This window comes from Myotis nattereri, assembly GCF_964212035.1.
Source record: "Myotis nattereri genome assembly, chromosome: 10".
Taxonomy (NCBI): Eukaryota; Metazoa; Chordata; class Mammalia; order Chiroptera; family Vespertilionidae; genus Myotis; species Myotis nattereri.
The window spans coordinates 27,071,182-27,095,829 of NC_138085.1; the positions used below are offsets into that span (position 1 = coordinate 27,071,182).

The 24,648-nt window shown below is 47.9% G+C and overlaps 2 protein-coding genes across 4 annotated transcripts in view; both read left to right on the top strand.

Moving 5' to 3' along the window:
* LOC308525828 (ral-GDS-related protein-like) overlaps positions 1–3,292 on the top strand; it is a 39,509-nt gene extending 36,217 nt beyond the window's left edge. For 2 of the 3 annotated variants that reach the window (XM_081100679.1, XM_081100680.1), the window contains exons 5-8: positions 234–1,339; positions 1,769–1,840; positions 2,523–2,644; positions 2,833–3,292. In XM_081100679.1, the coding sequence (XP_080956805.1) occupies positions 1,298–1,339; positions 1,769–1,840; positions 2,523–2,644; positions 2,833–2,869 (273 nt within the window). In that variant the 5' untranslated portion in view covers positions 234–1,297 and the 3' untranslated portion in view covers positions 2,870–3,292. Of the gene's footprint in view, positions 1–229; positions 1,340–1,768; positions 1,841–2,522; positions 2,645–2,832 lie in introns of all 3 variants that reach the window. The other variant, XM_081100678.1, reaches the window with a different exon arrangement.
* A 1,886-nt stretch (positions 3,293–5,178) lies between these two features.
* Positions 5,179–24,648, top strand: part of MERTK (MER proto-oncogene, tyrosine kinase) — a gene marked incomplete at its 5' end in the record, with an annotated part of 114,602 nt that continues 95,132 nt past the window's right edge. Inside the window, 3 exons of the mRNA XM_081101525.1 lie at positions 5,179–5,280; positions 6,020–6,138; positions 11,778–11,968. Of these exons, the coding sequence (XP_080957651.1) occupies positions 5,179–5,280; positions 6,020–6,138; positions 11,778–11,968 (412 nt within the window). The remainder of the gene's footprint in view (positions 5,281–6,019; positions 6,139–11,777; positions 11,969–24,648) is intronic.

Consider the following 24,648-nt stretch of genomic DNA (forward strand, 5'->3'; position numbering starts at 1 on the left):
ATCTGAACCATATGCCCAGTTCAAACCCAAACTGGTTAAAACAGAGCTGCTCCATAGATATGGAGAGGGGTCCAACGTGACCAATATGAGAGCCCTGCCCCAGTCCCAGGGAGACCTTCCTGCTCAGAGGAACCCTGAGGCAGTTTGAAACATGACACTTTCAACAAGAATTTGCCCTTAACCCGTCTCCCCCATCTTTCCTAAACATGTCTTTCCTCTTTCCCTCCAGTCAGGAAGCGGGCACTTACAATGAATAAACTCTGCAGGAAGGACAACTCACTGGAGGTCTGCAGAGAGGAGGGCGTGAGGGAAGGGGGGGCTGCACAGGATGCGGCTGTGGTGGTTTGTCACTTGAAGATTCCCTGAAAATGTTCACTTTCTTGGTCCCAATTACCCGGAAAAGGGATGTGTTTGGTCCTTGGTCAGTTTTGATTCGAGGGCACTTTCAAGGGCAGGAGGCCCCGGTCATGGCACACAGGTTGGTGGACAGGCTGTTCCAGGACGGGGTGCAGAACTGGCACATTGAGCGGGTTTCTGGCTACCATGCTGGTTCCTCCCAATTGCACTTCGTTTCTTCCAGGCTGTAGGGTGAATGGGAGGTTGGGGTACGTTTCTTCCCCAAACCAGCCCATTCTGTCCTCAGGATGCCAGGGCCCTGCTGTCACTTGTGTCTTCTCCACACCTCCAAGGGGAGCGCCCTTCCTGCCCAGGATGGGCCCCGCAGGGGATTCCCATGGGAAAGGGGAACAAAAGGGCTGCTTGGCCTCGGGTCCTACTGTCTGGACCAGAGACAGAGGGGTGTGCTCTCTGAGACTTCCCACTGCGCCCCTAGAGCACTCCCTGCCAATCAGTCTCCTCGTGATTGACACGGAGGGGTGACCACCCATGCTACAGGCCTCACAGGGTGGTCATGAGTTCAGGACAGAACACGACAGTGCAGAGCTCCCTGGCCTGTGCCACCGGGAGGGCTGAGGGTGAGAACATTGATGACCGGAATGACACCGAGTCCTCAGGAGAACCTGTGAGCTCGGTGGAGGTCTCCCACTTTCCAAAGGAGGGAACGGGTCAGGGAGACCAGGCCCAGGCCTAAGGTCACACACAGCGAGTGAGCGTTGTAGCTGGGAGTCGTCCAGAAGCAGAGCATGCTGCAGTCCGGGTGGCCCTGGTACCAGCTGACTTGGGTCAGAGGGCCAGGGTGTGAGGTCAGGGCTGGTGGGGAAATGGGGTGAGGTGAGCATGACCTCAATGACCCTGTCCTCCACCCTGGCGGAAGCAGCCTTCCAGGTCTGCCACTCTGATGCTCTATGTCCCTGGATCCAAGCTCAGGCTGCCCGAGAAGGTGAGTGAGCCTATCTGGGGGTGCTTAGGGTCAGAGGAGGGGGCTCTGTCCTCTCAGCTGGAGGCCTCCAAGTCAAGAGAGGGAGGCCTTCCTCCTCCAGCCCCACCTCCTGTGCCCACAGACCCTGAAGCCTCCCTGAGAAACGACCAAGAGGAAGGCCTGGGGGAGGTGCCTGCAGGCTGGACATGGGGTGGGTCTGGCCCAGGACCGCTGACCCAGTGATTTGCCCAAAGGAGGTCCCGGGAGCTGATCAAGAGGAGTTCCTGGAGAGTGAGGGAAGAGGCAATTGAGTGGAGGCCCGAAGGGACCTGGGCCGCTCCACCTGGGAACCCTGGGTGGCCAGGAGGCTGAGGGGGGGAGGCTTTCAGGAGAGGGCCTGTGGGGCACCTGAGAGCAGGGGCTCATCCCACCCTCACCCTGTTTGTCCAGTGTGTTCCCTTCCTGGGAGAATACCTTAAAGATCTGCAGGTGATGGACACCAGGATAGAGGATGATCTGGAGGTGGGTGACCTGGGGCCTGACTGGGGTGACCAGGATTGACCTTGGGGACATAGAGCCCCCCATACTGAGCTCTGAGTTCTCAGCACTGCCTTCCCTTGGAGCTGGAGCGACAGGCCCATCATAGTCATCCGTGTCCCCGCTCCTTTGGAGCCCAGATCCTGGCCTTGATCCCAGTCCTGCCTTTTCCTGTTTCCCATTCCCTCCTGGGACCTGGTGGTAGTGCACCATGAGAAGGGTGGGCATAGAGGGCCAGTCCTAGCCAGGGGGCTCTTTCTCATGGACGTTGGATATCTGCCTTTTAGAAGAATCAGATCAATTAGAAAAAAAGGAAAAGGTTAGCAGCTGTGGCACAGCCTGCGGGGCAGGGGAAGGAGTGAGAATCATAGACACCCTGGCCAGCACACCCCTGGGCTCCATCCCCTGCATCTTCCATTTATTGGGAGAGTTTGATAACAGAAGTGGGAGACCCCTCCAGTTGGTGGTTGGGGGTAGGGGTGTGGAATCAAGTATAATATCTTGGAGGAAGAGCTGTTAATGCCCATCTCTGAGCACAGGAAGGGCCTGGGTGGAATCAGGGAGAAGGAGGGTGCCCCTGTGTGCAAAGACCCAGGACCAAGCCCCCGCTCCACTCTTCACCCCCATTTGGGCCGTGTCTGCATCCTCTCCTTCCCTCTTGCTTCAGGTGCAGAGAGTTTTGGAGGAGATAGTGCTGCTACAGGAGGCTGCCCAGAAATACAAAATAGAGCCTGAGGAGCAATTCCAGGCTTGGTTCTGGGCCCTGAAGCGGCTCAGTGAAAATGAGAGGTGAGGCCGGGCCGGAGTTGGGCAAGGGCAGAGCTGGACTCTTTCTGCTGGTCGGTCCAGAGAACCTGTGTCCATGGTTCCCTGATACCCCCTCCCCCCAGACCTTGCTGTGTAGCAATTCCTGGGGCTCCTGACACTGGGAGGGGCACCTGAGGTTGGGAGCTCACAGGTGCCACTCTCTCCTGCAGTTACATCTGGTCTTGCCAGCTGGAGCCACAGTCCTAGGTGGTCAGGGGAACACTCACCAAAGGAAGTCAATGAATGATTGACTGCAGATGTGGAAATTATTCTCAACATAATCTCTATTTTTTAGATTAAGAAATAACTATACAAATATTTATATTTATCCTTCAGATATCCTCATAATACATGTAAATATACCCTTACCCATAGTTATAAGTAATTTTTGTTATGTTTATGTTTTGTAAGTTTTAATAATATTAAAGTTATTTCTGAAAAATAATATCTTCTAGTATCTTTTCTCCTGCTTCATCATAAATTGTATAATTTGGCTAAGTTAATGGACTTAAAATGATTTTGTTTTCAACTTTATAAATAATTTTTTGATGATCATTGTTGTATAGATACCTCTGAACATTTATTCATTTTTAATCAATTCTGGCAAATAAAATTTGTTTCAAAAAATACACATTTTAAATGTATGTATGCATTTTGAATCATATAATCAAATTCCCTTGGAATTTTGATTGGGATCTCATCAGATTTGTAGACTGGGCTAAGAGGAATTCATTCCCTGGCTCCTTTATCAGGTATGTATTGAGTGCCTCATATGGATCAGGCACTAGGAGCACGTGCTCAACCCGAAGAGCTTGTCATGATGGCGTGTATGCATGAAAGAGTCAAACCAGCCAGCACATGCATACCGTGAAGTCAGGATGTGCTGGGTGCTCTGAACAAAAGGTAAAGCGGAGAAAGAGAGAAATGGTGAGGAGGCGATGTTGTGTAGGATGATGTGAAGGTTTGTGGGATCGAGGTGATAGTTGAGGCTGCTTTGGGAATATGCAGAGATGACCAGCAAAATGTAAACATCCCAGCTGAGCCCCTAGTTTGGGCTGTGGTTCCATAGTGCTCTTGGTGGCTCCTGATCTGAGGGAGAAAGTGTATCCAGCCTCATTCCTCACAGAAGGGAGGACAAAGCACGCAGCCCCTGGCCTCTCTGGACCCCTTACCATGAATTAGCCTTTCATTGTGGGGCCTACTCTTACTTCACTGCTGTGGCTCCAGTGTGTCCTCCTCCTGTAACAAACTGTAGGCAGCAGGTATCCCTGTTTACCCGGCCCTGAGTTATACAAGGGCAGTGCACACTGAGTTTAATTCCAAATTCTAAATGGGCCGCCTGACCTGCAACGGAGCCATCCACCTGTCTGCCCAGTTTGTGGTCCCACACACTGAATGGGTCTCTCCCAGGCATCATCTGTGTTGCCCAGGAAACTACAATTGCTTGTGCTTCCCTTGAGAGTTAGGGCATTTGAGTTGGCTCTCCTATAAGCACCACCCGAGCCCCCAGCACCCTGCTTGGCTCTTATATTTCCATCATGCTGCTCCCGCACTGCATGGAGGACAAGAGGTCTGAGAGCTTAGAATCTGTAGTGTTGGAAGGTCATTACGTGGTACTGAACTAAGAATTATGACTAAGATAGAGTGAAGGGGGTGCCAGTGATGCAGATACTGAAATCATCACAGATGATAGAGGGACCTAGGGGTCTATGGTGACCACAGCCAGCAGGGCTGGGACAGTCTAAGAACATAACTGTCCCTCTGTTGTCCTCCATCTCCTGGGCAGTGACATGAGGGGAGGCCATCCCCTGCTGCAGGCCTCACATAATGGTCACAAGTTCAGGGCAGGAAAGGACTGTGCAGAGCTCCCTGCCCTGTCCCCCCTGGAGGGCTGAGGGTGGGAATAATAATGACAGGAATGACACTGAGTCCTCAGGAGAACCTGAGCTAGGCAGAGGTCTCCCAATTTCCAAGGTGAGAACGGGTCAGGGAGCCAGGCCCAGGCTCAAGCTCACACACAGTGAGTGAGCACTGTAGCTGGGAGCCATCCAGAATCAGAGCATGTTGGAGTCAGGGTGGCACTGGTAACAGCTGACTTGAGTTAGATGTCCAGGGTATGGGGTCAGGTGTGGTGGGGTAAATGGGGTGAGATGAGCATGACCTCAATGACCCTGTCCTCCACTCAAGGGGAAACAGTCCTTTGGCTTTCAACTCAGATACTGAATATCCGAGGATTCAAGAAGAGGCTGCAGAAGAAGGGGTGTGAGCCTGTCTGGGGAACACGCCAGTGTCAGAGGAGAGGGGGCTCTGTGCTCCCAGCTGGAGGCCTCCAAGTCAAGAGAGAGAGGCCTTCCTCCTCCATCCCTGCCTCCTGTTTCCCCAGAACCTGAAATCCTCCCTTAGAAATGACCAAGGGGAGAGCTTGGAAGAGGAGGGTGCAGGATGCATAAGGGGTTGGGGCTTGCCCGGGACCACTGATCCTGTGATTTGCCCAAAGGAGGTCCTGGTGGGTGATTATGAGGAGTTCCTGGAGAGTGAAGGAAGGCACAATTGAGGAGACTGCCTACGGGTTCTGGGCTGCTCCCCATGGGAACCCTGGGGTGGCCAGGACCCTGAAGGTGAGAGGTTTTCCAGGAGGGTTTGTGGGTCATCTGAGGGCAGGGGCTCATCCCACCCTCACCCTGTTTACCCAGTGTGTTCCCTTCCTTGGCAAATTTCTGACTGAACTGTAGATGTTGGACCCTAGGATGGAGGACTGTCTGGAAGTGTGTGACTTAGGGCCTGACCTGGGGTGACCAAGATTGACCTTTGGGGACACAGAGCCCCCATATGGAACCCTCAGATCTCAGCACAGCCGCTGCTGAGACCTGGTACAACATGCCCATCAAAGTGATCTGTCCCCCTTCCTCTGCAGTCCAGAGCCTGGCCTAGATCCAAATCCTGTCTTTACCTGTTTTGTGCCCCCTCCTGGACCTGGTGGTAGTGCAACATGGGAAGGGTGGGCATAGGGGACTAGTCCTGGCCAGGGGGCACTTTCCCATGGACTTGGGGGAGGGGTGTGACAACCAGAGAAGCCCTGGCCAGCACACTCCATCCCCTGCATCTTCCATTAATTGGGAGAGTTTGATAACAGAAGTGGGAGACCCCTCCAGTTGGTGGCTAGGGGTAGGGTGTGGCATCAAGGATAACCTTGCGGAGGAAGGGCTGTTGATGCCCATTACTGAGCACAAGTAATACCAGGATGGAATTAGAGGGATGGAGGGTGCCCATGTGTGCAAATCCCAGGAAGGGGCACCTGCCCCACTCCTCACCCCAACTCAGGCAGTGTCTGCATCTTCTCCTTCCCTCTGGGCCCAGGAGCAGAAAGTAATGGAGGAGATAGTGTTGCCGCAGGAGGCTGCCCCGAAATATCAAATAGAGTCTGAGGAGCAATTCGGGGCCTGGTTCTGGGCCCTGGAGCAGCTCAGCGAGGAGAGGTGAGTCTGGGCAGGATTTGGGTGAGGGCATGTTTGGACATTCCCTGTTGGTCAGTCCTGAGAACCTGTGTCCATGGCTCCCTGTCATTCCCAGATCTTGTTATGTAGCAATTCCTGGGTCTCCTGACACTGGGCGGGACACCTGAGGTGTGGCTCCTGGGAGCTCACAGGTGCCACCCTGTCCTGCTGTTACATCTCATCCTGCCTGCTGGATCCCCGGTCCTAGTTGGACAGAAGAACACTCAGTGTCAAGAACACGGGTGTCAGTGAGTATTCAGGTGGGCAGGACAACTGTTCGTCACCAGTGGGGCCACTGCTGGGTCCTAGGAGATGGGGCCGCTTCCTCTGCTCTAGAAGGAGGAGCAGTTGGGACTCTTCCTGTTGAGCCCTGAAAACCAGGGGGGAGAGGAAAACACCCCCACCTTTCTCACAATCTCCCCAAGGCCTCTTTGTCCACGGGAGGCGCGATGCTTACTCTGTTCAGCAGATTTGGTGCCGTCCTTTGCAAAAGTATCAGGGCCTGGACTTCTGTCTATTTGCACCATCTCCCCTCTGGTTGGGGGAGTGCAGCTTCCCCTTTGACGGAAGACTGCTTCTTGGACTGGAGCTGAAACACAGATGATGTCTCAGCAGAGCGGTTGGACCTGACGAGTGCAGCTCAGAGGGAAGCAGATCCAAGCAGAGCTGTCTAGCCAGAGAGGGGCCTGAACGTGTTCTGGTCATTATGGGCTGACACATATGAGTTCTGTGAGGCAGGCCAGCAGATGAAACACTCAGCAAAATTGCATACTATCAGATGAGGCAGAATTTCTTCACCAAGAAACCTTAATTTTTACTCTTAAGCATTTTAGCTGAGTAACAGACCCACCCCCGTTTCCAAGGGTAATGACCTCCACAGTCAACTGATTGCGGATGTGTGTGGTCATATAACTGGGTACCACAGCTCAGCCAAATTGACATACAGCTCTCACCATCACAAGTTGCAGGAATTGCTCATCTCTAGGAAGTATTAGACCCTTCCCAGCTACAGGCTTTGCTAATATTGCCTCCCATTCCGTGGGTTGTCTGCTTTCTCCTGCTGGTTCCGTTGATGCACAAAAGTCTGGCGCATGTATGAGGTCTGTTTTACTGTGATGTGGGGGTTCTGTGTAAGATTTTGCCAATCTAAGATAATGCCTCTTTGTTTTCTTTTTAGGAATTTTATAGTTCGGGCTCTTCAGTTTAGGTTTGCTTTCCCGAAGGCGGCGCTAGAGCTCACATTGGTGGGTACTCCTTGGCCTGATTACTAGGGCCAGCCAGCTTCCTCCTGAGCACCTAGCCCTCTGCCTGGCTCAGGCTTGCTGCAGCCCCTCGGGAGGACTCAGACGGCGCTGGCCACAGGTGGATGTTTGGAAAAGGCTTGCGGGGCCCTGGGGGCGCCGCGTGCCCATCAGGGGTCTATGACAATGTGTTCGGTGATGCAGCTAATAGGAACCGCATCCTTTTTAGACCCTCCTATGGGCCCACCAGCTGCTAGCTCTCCCAGCCTCCTCTTGACCTCGTCATGTTGCTCACCCGTCAGACCTCAGGGTGGCGCAAAAGAGACATCAGCTTTTTTGGTGGAGTCCTGCACAGCTGGCAAAGCTGTACTCTTCTTCTTCTTGTTATTATTATTGTTGTTATTGCTAAAACGGTGTGCTGACACTCTCCCCCTAGAAACCTGGTTGCCCACCAAGCTCTCTAGTTCCTGGGTGATTGTCTAAGACAGTGTTTCCAGGGGCTCCGGGCCAGGTCTGAGGGGGCTGGAGCTGGTTCAGAGGCATTGCAAGGTCCACAGAAAGGCCTGGGCCCGGGTCTGCCTGCCTGGTACCCTGGGAATGAGCTGGATCCTACAGCTCCTACGACCTGCTCGGTGACCCTGCATGGAGGCCGAATCGTTCTTATTCTCAGTGAATGGTTGCTGGGGGTTAAAGGGACAAAACTAAGGCATGTCTTATGCCACCAAGGTGCTGCCGTCCTTTGAAGCTTTACCTTTGATACACTACGTTTGTAAGTATAAACCACTGCTTATGAACCCCCTAATATACGTCACTGATTTGTTTTCCCTCTTGAACTATCATCATGCTTTTAGTGTCCTCACATTGCAATGAGAGCTAGGAACGGAGTCAAGGTCATTGCATAAAACAGGAGACTGTGCATGGGTAAAGAAAATACGCTCACTGCATGTGCCTCACAAAGACTTACATGCATCTCATGTACTGAATTCCGACAAACAACACACATAAGAAATGGCTCGTAGACCTGAACATTTTGTGAGGGTGGCATGAAATGGAAAATAAACACAGTAATTGTGAGATACATCATCTGTACCACTAGAGCAGTGGTTCTCAACCTTCTGGCCCCTTAAATACAGTTCCTCATGTTGTGACCCAACCATAAAATTATTTTCGTTGCTATTTCATAACTGTAATGTTGCTACTGTTATGAATCGTAATGTAAATATCTGATATGCAGGATGGTCTTAGGCGACCCCTGTGAAAGGGTCGTTCGACCGCCAAAGGGGTCGCGACCCACAGGTTGAGAACCGCTGCACTAGAGTGACTAACAGTCATTTTAAGGATTTGAATTTGATTCTGACAGCAAAGGAAGTCATTGAAGGATTGACAGCAGAAGTGGAAATGATTCTGAAAATGATTTCATTTACTGCCCTTGCATTTTCATGGACATTGTCCTCATGGAAAGCAGGTTTGGATACAACATCTGCCTTATGGGAACTCTTAGCTTAGCAAAAATTTTCTTAAAAATAAGGCAATACTAACTATTGTTTTAAAGAACAGCACCATAAATACCATACATTTTGCTGGGTATGTGTGCATTTCCACATCCGCAATGCCTGTTTGATAAGAAATTGTAAGATAGCAATGATGGAACTGACCCAGAGGCAAGTCCTCTGAGATACACTCCATAGGAAGCAAGAATATTTAAAACAAGAGGAAGGTTGAAAAGCACTTGATAGAGGCTGGTAGCTGTAAAATTTGAGGTGCCCAGAGCAGGTTTCTAAAAATACCAGCACAGCTCTGGCTGGTGTGCCCTCAGCTGGTTGGGCATCGTCCCGTGCACTGAGAGGTGGCTGGTTCGATTCCCAGTCAGGGCACATGCCTGGATTGTGGCTCGCTCCCCAATCACTCGTCTCCCTTCCTCTCTCTCTAAAACATCATAAACTATGAAAATAAATAAAAATACCAGCACAGCAATGGGAGTCAATGGGGCACAAGTGGCAGAATATTTCTGTGTAGTGATTTTCACCTAGTTGGATCAGGTTGCTTACCTAATGCTTCTTGCTGTTCTCAGCCTATCAGCAGCAAATGTTGTGGCTGGACCAGCCCTTGTGTTTCTTCTTATGATTGCAAGATGATTTTTGAGCAAAAGCCATTGGGAAACTTGTGTGTGGGAAAGACTTATTACTTACAGGCCTGGAAATTACACAGCACACCTAGGGCCACACAGCGAGGTCTTTGGGGAGGTAAGAGGGGAGTGAGGAGAGAAAGGAGAAAGGGAAGAACTAGAGAAAAAGTTAAAGTTATGTAAGAAATGGAAGGTAGAAGACTAAAAGAAGGAAAAGTAAAATTTAAAGATAAGGTAAAAGGAACTTGAATGGAGTAAAACATTTAATACAAACAATGAAAAACTTTAACAGCTGAAACAATGTAGGAATTTGTGACTTTTTGTAGGACATTAAAATAGATGTGTTTCTTCAACTATGTTAGAATGAGATTTTAAAGAGAAGAAAGACACAAACATGAGGGCAGGGAGTAGCAAGAAGCCCCTAAAAATGGACAAATGAGGTTGAATACAGTGGAAATAGGAATAAATATAAAATAGTAGAGAGCAAGGCAATTCACAGGTCTAAAACCATGCTGAGAAACGAATAAAGCAAAAGAGACCTGCATAGAAAGAAAAAACATGTATGGGAGGGAACAAAAGAGATATTTGTGTGGCTGTGTCTTGCTGCATGAATCTTCTGGTACGTACGTCTAATTAGCCCAGTGGATCTGCCTCTGAATAGAGTGTCTTGCCACAATGCAATTTGAGGGCCATGCATGGGATTTTTTTCTACAAGTAATATTTGTTTCAGAAATATTTTAGGTGGACCCTAACCTGCTTGTCTTTCCAGGTAGATAATCTAGACAGACTTCTTTATCCCCATCATCAATGCTTAAATATATTCACAATTTATATCTTAAGAGCAATTTCTTCATCTTTACAATAAAGAAACTGGACTATATATTATTTTTCTTTTTCCAAATAAAAATAGATTTTTCATTATAAAAATAATTCATAGTTATAGGTAGAAAAGAGAAAGATTAAAATAAGTAAAAATCATGAACATATTAAATTGAAAATAATTATACATACCTTTATACATCTTTTCAGATATTCTAAACATATATAAATATACACATCCACAATATGAAAGCATGTTATATTTCTGTTTGACAGTATATTCTATTTCTAATATTAAAAATATGTCTGCTTGGCCATTGTTGCTAAGTGGTTAGAGCATCAGCCTGAGCACTAGAGGGTCTCTGGTTCGATTCCCGGTCAAAGGCACATACCTAGGATGCAGTTAGATCCTGGCCTGTAGGGGTGCATGCAGGAGGTAAGCAATCACTGTGTCTCTTTCACATGGATCTCTCTCTCCTCCTCTCTCTCTATCCCCTCCCTTCACCCCTTCCCTTCCAGTCTCTCAAAAATCAATGGAAAAAATATCATTGGGTGAGGATTAACAACAACAAAACACACAAAAATTTCTGAAAAATAGTATTTTCTAGTATGTTCATAGTAAGTACCTCTGAACACGTACTCATTAAAAAAAATTTAAAAATTGATTTTTAGGGAAAAAGGAAGGGAGAGAGAGAGAGAGAGAGAGAGAGAGAGAGAGAGAGAGAGAGAAAGAAAGAAACAGATGTGGGAGGGAATCATCCATCTGCTGCCTCCTGTCCCTCATGGATCCTACATCCCAGAAAAGTGCCCTGACAGGTAATCAAACCAGCAACCCTTGGTACCCGGGAGGATGCCCAACCGAGCCCGGCGCTGGCCAGGGCTATTCAATTATTTTTGAGTAATTTGCTGCAAATAAAATTTGTTTCAAAAAATACATATATTCTAAATTTTAGTATGTATGAATTTTAAATCATTTGACCAGGTGTCCTTGGAATTTGATTGGGGTCTCATCACATTTGTAGATGGGGATAAGAGGAATTCATCCACTGGCTCCTTTAACGGGCATACATGGAGTGCTTCCTATGGGCCAGGCTCTAGAAGTGCAGTGGACAATCCAGAGCTGGCAATGAGGGCACTTTTGCATCAGAATCAAGCCAGCCTGCAGGAAGCTACAGGGCGTGAAGGCAGGACCTGCCTCTTTGCACGCCAGCTCTGTGCTTTTCCTTGACGCGCATTCCTCCAGGCGCATCCCGCTCCGCCTTCCTGGGCAACGCGGGGTGCTGTGTCCTCCAGCCCGGCGGCCCTGCACCTTTGGCCAGTGCCCCAGGGAAACTGGTCCCTCTCTCCGTCCCGCCTTGGCCGCTCCTCCCTGCGAGGTGCCTCCATTCCCGCCCCTCTCCCTCCCTTCCTCTGGGCTCTGGGACCTCCCCTTCCAGCGTCCTGCGCCTCCCAGCTCCATTCCGGGCGCCCGCTGCCGGGCGCCGGACCGTGTTGCTCCGCTGGCTGCGCCGCCCGCGGGTTGAAAAGAATTTCCAGACCCGCGGCCCGGGGATGGGGCGAGCCCGGCTGCTGCTGCTGCTGCCGCTGCCGCTGTCTTGGCTCTTCGTCCCTGGGCTTCCCAGAAGGGGTGAGTGCACGGGACGGGGTTCTGGGAGAGGGGGCGCGTAGCCCGGGGGCCGGGGGCGGGGGCAGATGGAGCCGGGGAACGCGAGGGTCCCGGGAGGAGGTCGATGTTGGGAGTTCCGGAGGGGGCGCGGGGCGGCGGGAGGTCAGGGCGGGACGGGGTGCGTCCCCCCTGCTGGGCAGGTTTGCAAACACTCACTCCCCCAACCTCCCCACTACGGGCTGGCGCGCGGAGCAGAGTGCAGGTCTCGCAGTAGCCCAGAGTCGGGGCGCCTGGATGGGCCGTGTAGGCGCGTTCGATGGAACCGGCGGGGGCCACCGAGGGCCCCCTTTCCTCCGGGAGGAGGTCACGCTCTGTGCTGTGAGTTCCCAAGTTTTCCGCCCAGAGGACCGCGCTGGACCCGCGCTGGCAGGAGCTCTGGGGACCGCACGCCCACATCCCGAGGGACTCGCGCCCACTGACGCGCAGGCTGCAGAGTTGGGGTCGCTGTTTGGGCGCGTGGACTAAAGTGGGACCTGGGATGGTAGGCGCTCAGGCTGCTCCCACTGGGACCTCATGGGCAGTACCAGCACCCCTCTGCAGGACACCCCGGCGGTGCGGGGCCAGGAGAAAGGGGAGCATTCCCTACCCCTGTTATTGGGGGAGGGGGCTCCAGTGCTTGGACAGCGTGTAGGTTTATCCCAGCTCTGCCAGGTGTGCGCACGGGTGTTCCAGGGCGGACGCTGGCTGGAGGGGCACAGGCCGGTCTGCGGGGCCGGTTCTGCACCCATAGCTGGTTCACGGGTGAGAGGGTAAGCAGGTGAGAAGTCTGGTTGCTGATCCACTCCTGGAAGCAGGGAGAAACTTAACCAGGCCTCACCAAAAAGACAAAGAAAAAGGAGGGGGGGGGGGGGGAGAAAGGTATGCTAAATAAACACACCCAGGCATTTCTCCTTGGCTAAACTATTTCCATCCAGCCTGGGGTTTGTTGTTTGTTTGTTTGTTTGTTTTACCGTGAATACTGCTGAGTAGTTTTCACCTAGCAGAGTAAAAGGTGTGTTGTTGTTTTTTTAAGAATACCAAGTTACAGTTAAGCAATTTACTGAAAACTTTTCCTTTTGAGGTTGTGTGTGTGTGTGTGTGTGTGTGTGTGTGTGTGTGTGAAAGCTCAGTTGGTCAAATGAAAAATTCTTAAGCAGTGCCTCCTTTTGCACATTAAATTGCATGGAAGCACTTTATAATTTGGGGCAATTTGAAACAAACATCAAAGAACTAAAACATGCCTGTTCTCCACCCCCAAACCCTCAAAAATTCCTGGGCATTTCTGCCAGACCCATTTTTCATAATCCGCCAATCTGTTATATTTTTCTGCTAGTGAGGGCTGGCCATAAATAGTCTTGAAGGTAATGAATGTGGTGAAAAGTATGGGAAAAATAGTTTTGGTGTAAGATACTTAAAAATTGTGTTTTTCTTTTTCTAAATTTTAAAAAAGCTGTAATAAAAAACGTTTGTAGTTGACAGTCAGCTTTAGTCAGATAAACATGCAAGGACTGCTAAAATCCATCCAGTGGTGCCCGTCTGGCGTGGGTTGGGCGTCACCTATGAACCAAGAGGTCATTCCTGGTCAGGGCACGGGCCTGGTGGCAGGCTGGATCCCCAGTGGAGGGGGGGGGGGGACTTGCTGGAGGCAGCCAATCAAAGATTCTCTTTCATCATTGATGTTTCTCTCTCCCCCTTCCTCTATGAAATCAATAAATATATTTTTAAGTGAATCTTAAAAAAAAATCTTCCCAGTAGGAAGAATGAAAAAATGTCTCCAATTTTTCTTTTTCTACCCTTTGCTTCTTTTCTTGAATTTGCCTGGGAGATGTCTGATAGTGTTGCAGCTTACCTTACGAAAAGCTTAAAGCAGTGGTTCTCAACCTTCCTAATGCCTCGACCCTTTAAACAATTCCTCATGTTGTGGTGACCCCCAACCATAAAATTATTTTCGTTGCTCCTTCATAACTGTAATTTTGCTACTGTTATGAATCGTAATGTAAATATCTGATATACAGGATGTATTTTCATTGTTACAAATTGAACATAATTAAAGCATAGTGATTAATCACAAAAACAATATGTAATTATATGTGTTTTCTGATGGTCTTAGGCGACCCGTGTGAAAGGGTCGTTCGACCCCCAAAGGGGTCGCGACCCACAGGTTGAGAACCGCTGGCTTAAAGGGTGGTATTCTCGCTGGCAGAATTCGAGCAGAAGTAAGAGTGCTGTGCGAAGAGATTAAAAATGGAAACTTGAGTCTCAGTCTAGCTTTAAGATTTTCATATTGCGCATTGTGGATCTAAGTGGTTTGTGTAGTGAGACAGGAGGAGACCGGTGGACTGTGTATGTAGGTGCTACACTGTAGAAGAATGGATAATTAACACCTTCCCATCACTTTAATCCAGGAATCCTCCCACCTCCAAACATACAAATACCATCCCTCCAAGCCACTGTGAAGGAGAAGTGAAACTGCTGACCCAGGGGCATTTCAGTCCTTCCTGCCTGCGAGTCTCTAGTGGGGGTGCTAGTGAGCAGCAAAACCACCCAAACGAGTGGTTTGGTACTGGGAGAGGATAAAGGAGAAATAAAAGTGGGTCACAGTGAGGGCACAGCCAGGACCTGGCCCCTGACGAGGCTGTGTATGCAGCTAAACTCAACCTTCAGAACAAATTGGGCTTTAAAACCTCTTAAATTGTGGTGTTAACCTTCCAAACTGATGCTGTAACATCCAATCTATAGTCAACATTTTCCCAGGGAGAATTTTAATTTGTCCCATTGCTCTTGGCCTTCATAAAACAATAGCTTCGTTTTTTAGAAGTAAGTAGTGCATATGTCACAAATAAATAATTTATAGAAAATTATTCTGATCCACTTTTTAAAAATGGATTTTGAGAGAGCCAGAGAAACAGAAACATCAATTGGTTGCCTCCCTCACATGCCCTGACCAGGGGGTTGAACATGAAACCTGGATATATGCCCTGAATGGGAATCGAACCTGCCACGTTTTGGTGGACAAGACGACACTACAACCAACTGAGCCACACCGGTCAGGGCCTGATCCACTTTCTTAAAGTGCTGAATGGAACACACTTATTTTTTATATTAACAATAACTATGTTTTTCCATCATATTTTTATTTTATTTTATTTATAATATTTTTACTGATTTCAGAGGGGAAGGTTGAGGGAGAAGGAGAGAGCGATAGAAACTTCAGTGATGAGAAAGAATCATTGATTGGCTGCCTCCTGCACGCCTCACACTGGGGATCGATCCCGAAACCCAGGCATATGCCCTGACCGGGAATGGAACCATGACCTCCTGGTTCATAGGTCAACGCTCAACCACTGAACCACACCAGCTGGGCTTCGATCGTAATTTTAGAAATAATTTCCAGATAATCCTAGGAGCAGGGTCAGTGAGTTAGTATTCGGAGTTGGTTCTGAAGAGGTTGACTCTTTTCATGCCTGTGAATAGGGACCCTGCTGCCCGCTGGACAAGCTGAGCCAGGGTCTTGTTAAACAGGTCCCTCCCCACCTGCAAAGAGTAGCAGCCACTTCCCATATAATAGCCAGAATGAGATCTGAAGATGAGTCTGACTGTTGGCCCTTGTTGAGAATCCTCAGGGGGCTTTTCACTCCTTCCCTGGGTTTGCAAGGATCTCACTCCTGTGGACTCTTTTCCAGTTACTCCCTCCTGTTCAGGATGCTTCGGTCACAGTGTCTCCTTCCTAGGGCTTCTGCAATGGATGTGCCTGCCCTCTGGGCGAATCTTTCCCCTGATCTCTGCTTGCTGGCTCCTTCTGGTTTAGGTTTCAGCTCAGAGCTTGTGCTGAAGAGGCCTTCCCTCACTCCCTCCCCAGCCAGTCATCTCTCTCTCTCTCTCTCTCTCTCTCTCTCTCTCTCTCTCTCTCTTTCTCTCTCTCTCTCACTCACTTTTAATTTCCTAATGACGCTTCTCACCACCTGATGGTGGATGGCAGATGCCTAGCCCATCGCAGGTGCTCAGTGGGTGACTGTCTGGATAATGTCCAGGGCCAGGCCTCCCTGTCTCTCTCCCTGCTGACTTCCCAGAAGCACAATTGTTGCAGCTGCTGTGCCCTTTTTGGTGTGGAGGGTCTTGGTTGATGGAAAAATCACCTTCAATTTCACTGTGATATCAAAGCAGTTTCATTACTAGAAATGTTAGGACATCTAGAGAAGATAGATTTTTGGGTTCTGTTATCACCAATATGGCAATGTTAGCCTATTTTATATTTTCACAACTATTCCAACTGGGAAAAAAGTCAAAAGCTGCTGTTTTAATGTGGAAAACACAGATTTAACAGCACCTCCCCAGGAGCAGGTTGCCCAGTGCTCAGGTGGTGGCCCTGAGTGCCTTACCTTTGGCCCATCGGCACAGGTTCAGTCTTAACCCAGAGCACAAGGCTGTGCTTACTGTGCATCTCAGCAGGAGGTTAATGGTTATAAAAACGGACAAAAGCCTTTGGCCTGGAATGAAGTGCTTACCAGGGTCTTGGCCCAGGATCTGAGTAGCCAGCGAGCCTGCTCAGTCCTGCCTGGCCAGCCTCCGCTTTCTCTCTGGTCAGGGGGACTCGCAATTTTTCATGGAATTGTGAGGAGGGTGAAGTGATCTAATGGCATGGAGTAAGTCCTCCAAAAATATTAACTGTTATTCCCAAAGGCTTCTCCCATTATTCTGAGCTCAAATTTTGGGGTAATTGTTTTTCCTGGACAGCCAGTGTTGCAGGGCGGGCGGGGCTGTTTTCTCATTGAAATGTATCCTAAATTGCACCTTGAACTGTGAGGGCAGATGAGGGCAACGCCCCCTGTTCCCTGCGGGGCGGGGCTGTGGGGCGTGGGTCCTGACTCCTGAGTCCGGCTGTGCTCTTGAGGATTTGGCTTCCCGGTGGTTCCCATGCAGGACCCACCCTTGGCCTGCCCTGCCCGCTCCTGCCCTGCCGCCCCCTTACCTTCACCGGCTGGATTCAGACTTAACTCGGTCCAGGAATAGCTTCCCGTCATGTGCTTCTCTGCAAGGTTAAAAACGAAGGCCAATGCCTGCTCTACTCTCCCACACAACTCTGCCAACGTGGGTGTGGTTTTTGAGTGTAAACATCCAGATGATTCTTTTTTTTTTTTTTAACCAGCGCAAACCAGGTTTTTCAAGTGAAGTCTTCTGGCTGCAATGGATGGAAAATGTGACTTTGTTTCTTAGATCAGCCTCTGGGCACCTGCCTGGTGTGTGTGTGCCTGGTGTGTGTGTGCCTGGTGTGTGTGTGCCTGGTGTGTGTATGCCTGGTGTGTGTGTGCCTGGTGTGTTGTGTGCCAACGCGCCCTCCTGACCGGATACTTCCTGTGGGTGGCAGGTGTGAGCAGGCTTCACCTGGCCCTGCCTCTCGCACTCTGGGCATCTGCTGACCCCTGGCAGGAAGGGAACCTGCTTCCTTTATCCTTTCCTTGTTCAGGCCCCCTGTGTCCAGCAGGCAATGGTTGGGAATCCCACAGGATCTTGTGCCAGAGTACTGAGGGGACCCGCCACCCCCACTTCCTCCCTCGGCGGAGGCCTGAGTTGGCTTCTTCTGAACCGTGGCTCTGGAACGGCGGCTGTTGAACGGCACGTGTGGAAGAGTCTTGACGGCAGCCAAGGCCCAGGTCTTCCCGCTTCTGTGAGTCCAGACAGCTGGGCAGCCCTCCGTGGTAGCTGTGTCATTCCCACTCTCTGGGCCTCTTTTCACAGCAGGACCCCGTGGGCCCCGGCCGCAGGTCCCAGGCTTTAAACAGATAAAGAGAGGGTAGGGCGATCATGTCCTCAACGTTTCACTGAGAAACCTACACTCAATTCTAAAGCATTTTATTTCATCCCTTTGCCCATTTAATCCACCATCCATGCTTCTTTCTTTACTTAACGGTAAAATGGATTTTCCGTGAGCCTTGGGGTGGCGGGGGTGGGGAAGGAAAAGGGTAGGGGAGACGAAGGAGGGAAAGGGAGAAACAGATGTTGACTTTATTTTGGGACAAGGTCATATAAGAAAATGGTTACACCAAAAACTAAGAATGTTTGAGAGACTTCTGGAAAAAGTCCAGTCCATATCCCAGTGCGTGGGGTTTCTTAGGCTCTTGTGCTTCCCCTTGTCCTCAGTCATTAGTGGTGTCTTCTGGGGATTTCTTAGTCGGTCCCTTCACAGGTGCTTGCCTAGCGTCTGCTGAGCCACCTCAGGCCCCAGCAAGGTCAGGTCACAGGTGGTGTCTCTGCTGGCTCCCCCGGGAGGCCCCGTCCTCAGGCCTGAGGTCTCAGGTTGGCACTGACAATCAGGCAAATGGGACAGACCTGTTTTTTGGGGGGAGGGGTGTTCAGGTACCTCCACATTCGGGAATGGTGGACACCTTAGACTTTGCCTTAGCTGCGGCCTGGCCTCTGGTGAGACACAGGGGAAGCCTTGTTTTGGGGGAGAAGGGATTGTTTTGCTGTTTTAAGCCTTCAGGCTTGTTAAAGCTGCTAGTAGACTGGCCTCATTATGGTTTTGGAAAATGATCCTTTTTACAAGTCAGAACAGGCTGTCTTGGAGGAGAATATTAGAACAGGGACGCAGTCTCCCTGAATGTTGTTTTCTGTCCGGGGCTGACCGCTGACTGCACACACGGCCAGCTGATCCATATTCATGGCACCCAGTACGGCTGCATCTGTAGGCGGGTTTCCACTTGCCCCTGGCTGGCTGCCCCCATACAGGAAGGGGAAGGAGCCTGTGAGCCCTTTTATAGTTCTGTCATGTGATTTGCAGATTTGTGGATGAAAACAATGTTCTTTAAAAGTCTTGGAGCAGCCCTGGCTAGTGGCTCAGCTGGTTGGAGTGTCAAACGTGGTGGGTTTGATTTCTGGTCAGGCTACATACCTAGGTTGTGGGTTCTATCCCCGGTGGGAGCATATACCAATCAGTATTCCTCTCCCTTTCTCTCTCTAAATTCCATTTTAAAAAAGAAAAAACCAGCCAGTGTGGCTCAGTGGTTAAGTGTCAGCCCATTCACCAGGAGGAGTGCAGGCTGATCTCTAATAAAAACAATCAATAAAAAGGTTTAGAGCAAATGAAAAGGAAGCTTATTAGGATTAGCATTAAATCGGAATCATTCGTTTAAGAAAAAGAACCACTTTGGGAGTACAGAAATGTACATTCTCATCCCAGTTTTGACGTTAGCTGGGAGGACAAAGAGAAAGTCAGCTAGGAAGTCCACCCCGGACCTGTGGACTCAGGGTTTGGGGTGCACATCTCGTCACCCTCCACAGATCCAGTTGCATCTGATTCTTGAGGGGTGGGGAGCCTCTACCCCTTCCCCGTCAGAGCCTGGCACTGAGGGTAGGAATAAGGTAGTTACATTTATCTAAGGACGGTGGCAAGTCCTAGACCCGGGTGACATCTGCAAGGCAGGACGGTTCCTCAAGCCAAGCGCCCTCAGGATTTTTGGACCAACAGGTGGCAGGAAGGTTGAGGTCTCTCACGCGAGCTACTCAGGGAGGGATCCCACCATTGTCCCCTGGGGGCCAACCAGTAAACATAAAAGCCTCACTTTCTCTCTTTCCCTTTACGTTTCGTCTTTCTCACCTACTCTTTTCCTGTATATTCAAGCCTTTTTATAAAATATTCAGAATACGTCTTCTTGGGAGAAGTGTCTGTTCAGGTCCTCTGCCCGTTTTTTAAATTGGATTGTTTGGTGCTGAGTTGTGTGAGTTTGTTTGTTTTTTTTAATATATTTTACTGATTTTTTACAGAGAGGAAGGGAGAGGGATAGAGAGTTAGAAACATCGATGAGAGAGAAACACCGATCAGCTGCCTCCTGCACACTCCCCACTGGGGATGTGCCCGCAACCAAGGTACATGCCCTTGACCGGAATCGAACCTGGGACCCTTGAGTCCACAGGCTGACAGCTCTATCCACTGAGCCAAACCAGTTAGGGCTGTGTGAGTTTTTTTAAAATACCTTTTTGATATTAACCCCTTCTCAGAGCTGAATATCTTCAAATATCTTCTCCCATTCAGTTGGTTGCCATTTTGTTTTGTTGGCAGATTCCTTTGCTGTGCAGAAGCTTTTTAGTTTGATATAGTCCCATTCATTTATTTTTGCTTGCTTTATCTTCCCTTGCCTTTGAGGTCATAAAATCTTGTCTAAGACCAAGGTTCATAAAATCTTGTCTAAGACCAAGGTCCATATGTTTAGTATCTATGTATTCTTCTATATAATTTATTGTTTCACTTCTTATATTTAGGTCTTTGATCCATTTTGAGTTAATTATTGTATATGGGGACAAACTGTAGTCTAGTTTTGTTTTTTTTTTGCATGTGGCTCTCCAGTTTTCCTAGTACCATTTATTGAAGAGGCTTTCATTTCTCCATTATATGTGTTTGGCTCCTTTGTAAAACATTATTTGCCCATAAACACGTGGATTTACATCTGGCCTCTCAATTCTGTTTTATTGGCCTGTGTCTGTTTTTCAGCCAGTATGCTGTTTGATTATCATTGCTTTGTAGTTTGAAGTTAGGGAGTGTGATACCTCCGGGTTTGTTATTTTTTCTCAGGTTTGCTTTGGCTATTCAGGGTGTTGCATCGTTTCATACAAATCTGATGATTTTTTTTGTTCAGTTTCTTTAAAAAATGTCATTTGGGCTCTGGCTGGGTGGCTCAGTTGGTTGGAGTGTCGTCCCACGCACCAAAAAAGGTTGCGCAATTAATTCCCAGTCAGGATACACACCTAGGTCTCAGGTTCGATCCCAGGTCAGGGAGTGTACTGGAGGCAGTTGATCGATGTTTTTCATTCACACATTGTTATGGTTTGACTCAGCGAGATAGACCACCGACTCAGAATTTAAATTTAAGAGCCTTTATTAAGCTGGCCAGCTGACTACAGTCACAGCACCCGGCTGAAGCAAAAGCTGAACTGCAGCGCTGACTGCAAGAGTTACAGCGTTTTTATTTGCAAAAACCACAAAGTTACAAAGCCTTGTTTACACAATTAGTTCCCGACACAGTATAGCATCATTACCTTCTTATCTATGAGTTTTAGGAACAGAGAGTACAGCATATTGAGAAGGGGCCATGAGACCATATCTCCAGGCCTGGCCTGATGTCAGTACCTTCCTGTCTATGTGTTTTAGGAACAGACAGCACAGCGCGCCCCGTCTGGCCGAAGTGCCAGATATGCAGCCCAGTACAACATCAATGTCTCTCTCTCTTTCCCTCCCTTTCTCCCTCTCCCTTCTTCTCTTCTAAAATCAATCAGGTGAGGATTTTAAAAATGTCGTTTGGATTTTGATGGGGATTGCATTAAATCTGTATAGTGCTTGGGTAATATGGCGGTTTTAATTATATGGATTCTTTTAATCCATGAACACAGAATATTTTTCCAATTTATTGTGTCTTTTTGTAAATATTTTTTATTGCTTTCAGAGAGGCAGGGAGAGGGAGAGAGAGATAGAAACATCAGTGATGAGAGAGACTCATTTTTAGGCTGACTCCTGCCCAATGTACCAGAGTAAAGAGATGCAAAATGGGGATCGAGCCCACAACCCAGGCATGTGCCCTGACCGGGAATCGAACCGTGACCTCCTGGTTCATAGGTCGAAGCTCAACCACTGAGCCGCGCCGGCAGAGCATATTGTGTCTTTTTCAATCTCTTTTAATAATGCTTTGTAGTTTTCAGTGTATAGGTCCTTCACATCTTTTAAGTTTATTCCTAGATATTTTATTCTTCTTGTAATTGCAAAGGGAATTTTATTTCATTTTCTGAAATTTCATTGTTAGTATATAGCAGTGATGGCGAACCTATGACACGTGTGTCAGAGGTGACACGCGAACTCATTTTTTTGGTTGATTTTTCTTTGTTAAATGGCATTTAAATATATAAAATAAATATCAAAAATATAAATCTTTGTTTTACCATGGTTGCAAATATCAAAAAATTTCTATATGTGACACGGCACCAGAGTTAAGTTAGGGTTTTTCAAAATGCTGACACGCCAAGCTCAAAAGGTTCGCCATCACTGGTAGATAGGAATGGAGTGAATTTTTTAAAAATTCATTTTATAAACGACAACTTTACTGTATTTAAAGTTTCTAATAGTTTTTTGGAGGTGGTGTTTTTAGGGTTTTCTATATAAAGAATTATGTCATCTGCAAAAAGTGACACTTTGATTCCCAGTGTGGATGCCTTTTATTTCTCTTGACTGATTGCTCTGGCCAGGACTTCCAGTACTAGGTTGAATAAGAGTGTGAGAGTGGACACCTTGCCTTGCTCCTGGCCATCGAGGAAGAGCGTTGAGGTGTTCACCATGGAGTGTGATATGAGCTGAGGTTGTTGACGAGCATTATTTTCAAGTTCTGTGTCCTTGTGTATTTTCCGCCCAGTTCTTTGATCGGTTGTTGAGAGAGAGATGTTGGGTGTCTCCAACTATAATTGTTTTGTTGTTGTTTTGTTTTTTCGTTCAATCCTATCAGTTTCAGCGTCACATATTTTGCATCGCTTTACTCTGGTACATATAGTCATCCCGTACTTTCCATTGGGGGATTGGTTTTAGGACTGCCCCTCCCTTAGTATGCTGAAATGCATGGATGCTCAAGTCCTTTATATTAAGTGATGTAGCATCTACATATAATCTCCACACATCATCCCTTATACTTTATTTATTTTTATTTTTTAATTTTTACCTGAGGATATTTTTTCCACTTCTTTTTAGAGAGAATGGAAGGGAGGTGGGGAGGGAGGGAGAGAGAGACACATCGGTAGGTTGCACGCACCCTGACAGCGGGTGGGAAGTGAACCCACAACCCAGGTACATGCTCTTGACCTAGACTTGAACCAAGACTCTTTGGTGGGCAGCCAATCCTCCAAACATTGAGCAACACCAGCCAGGGTATCCCATATACTTTAAATCATCTCTATATTACTTACAATACCTAACACAATGCAAATGCTATGCAAATACTTCTTATACTGTATTATTTAGGGAATAATGAGAAAAAAACAGTCTGTACATGTTCAGTAGAGATGCAGCCATCATAGGTCTAACTACATAGTACGTGTCAGCAGCAAGGGACCTTTTTTATCTCCCTGAATATTTTTAGTTCGCAGTTGCTTGGATCCATGGATACTATACCCACAGATACAGAGGGCTGGCTGTATTCATTTAACTGCTATTTCTTATTGGTAGATTGACTGTTTTATCATTATGTAATGTGCCTTTCTATCTCTGGTAATTTTCTTTACTTTGAAAACTACTTTATCTGATATTAATATAGCCATCCTGCTTTCTTTTGATGAATGGTTACATGATATCTTTTTCTATGCTTTTGTGTTCAACTTGCCTATCATCATATATAAGAAAAGGCTAATATGCAAATTGTCCCCTTGACTGGGAGTTCAACTGGGAGTTTGACCAGGGGGCAGGGCCGGCCCTCCAACAGCCCGAGGACCCTCCCCCAAGCCAGCCGATTGGGCTGATTGGGCCTGGCCATCCTGACCCCACTCATGCACAAATTTGTGCACCAGGCCTCTAGTATAATTATATGTGGAGTGAATTGCTTATAAATAGCAGACAATTGGGTCATGTTTTTTACTCTAGTCTGCCAATCTCTGTCTTTTAATAAGCATATTTTGATCATTTACATGTAATATTAGGTGTTGATGTTTTAGCAGTTTAAATGAAATACAGAATCCCTACCTCCTTTTATTTTATTTTTTTATGATTATTTTTTAAATCCTAACCTGAGGATATGCTTTACTTTGATGACTGAGAGAGCAAGGAAGGAAGATGAAGAGAGGGAGAGGGAGGGGAGAAGAGGGCGAGAGAGGAAGAAAGAGAGAGGAAGAGAAATCGATATGAGACTCATTGATTGGTTGAGGAAGCATAATCCCCTTCTCTACCAGAGCGAGTCAGAGGAAACCAGATAAAATAAAAGACTTAAATAAGAGCCAAAGTCTTATAATACCCAAAGGTATAATCCCCAGTCAGGGCCCATTGATGAGGGCCCTGACTGGGGATCCAACCTGCAACCTGCTTATACTAGTACTAGAGGCCCGGTGCACAAAAATTTGTGGGTTTGATTCCCAGCCAACTGAGCTACACTGGCCAGGGCTTGACCAATATTTTTGCTTTTTATGATTTTTCCTTCCTTCTAATGACTCAGGTTTCTTTCTTTCATTATTTCCTTTCCTAGAGACATTCCTTTAGCGTAAGTCTTCTGATAACAAATTCTCATAGTTTTCCATCTCTCTGTGTGCTTTCAAAATGCCTTTTTTTTTTTTTTTGTCTTTAGTAGTTAAAAGTTTGGCTATGATGTATCTTGGCATGGATATTTTTGGAGCTTATTTTGGGTTCACTCAGATGTTTGATTCTGTAGATGTGTATCTTTTGGCAGATTTGGCAAGTTTTCAGCCAACATTTCTTCAAGTACTTTTTTAGCCTTGCCCTCCCTCTTCTCCTTCAGGGACTCAGATGATACAAATGTTAGATCTTTAATAATAGTCTTACTGCTCCCAGAGACTCTTCATTATTTTTCAGCCTCTTTTCTTTCTGTTGTTTAGATTGGATACTTTTCTGATGATTTATCTTTCAGTTCACTGATCTTTCCTCTGTCCCTCCATTCTGCTTTGAGCCCACTCATTGAAGGTTTTTTATT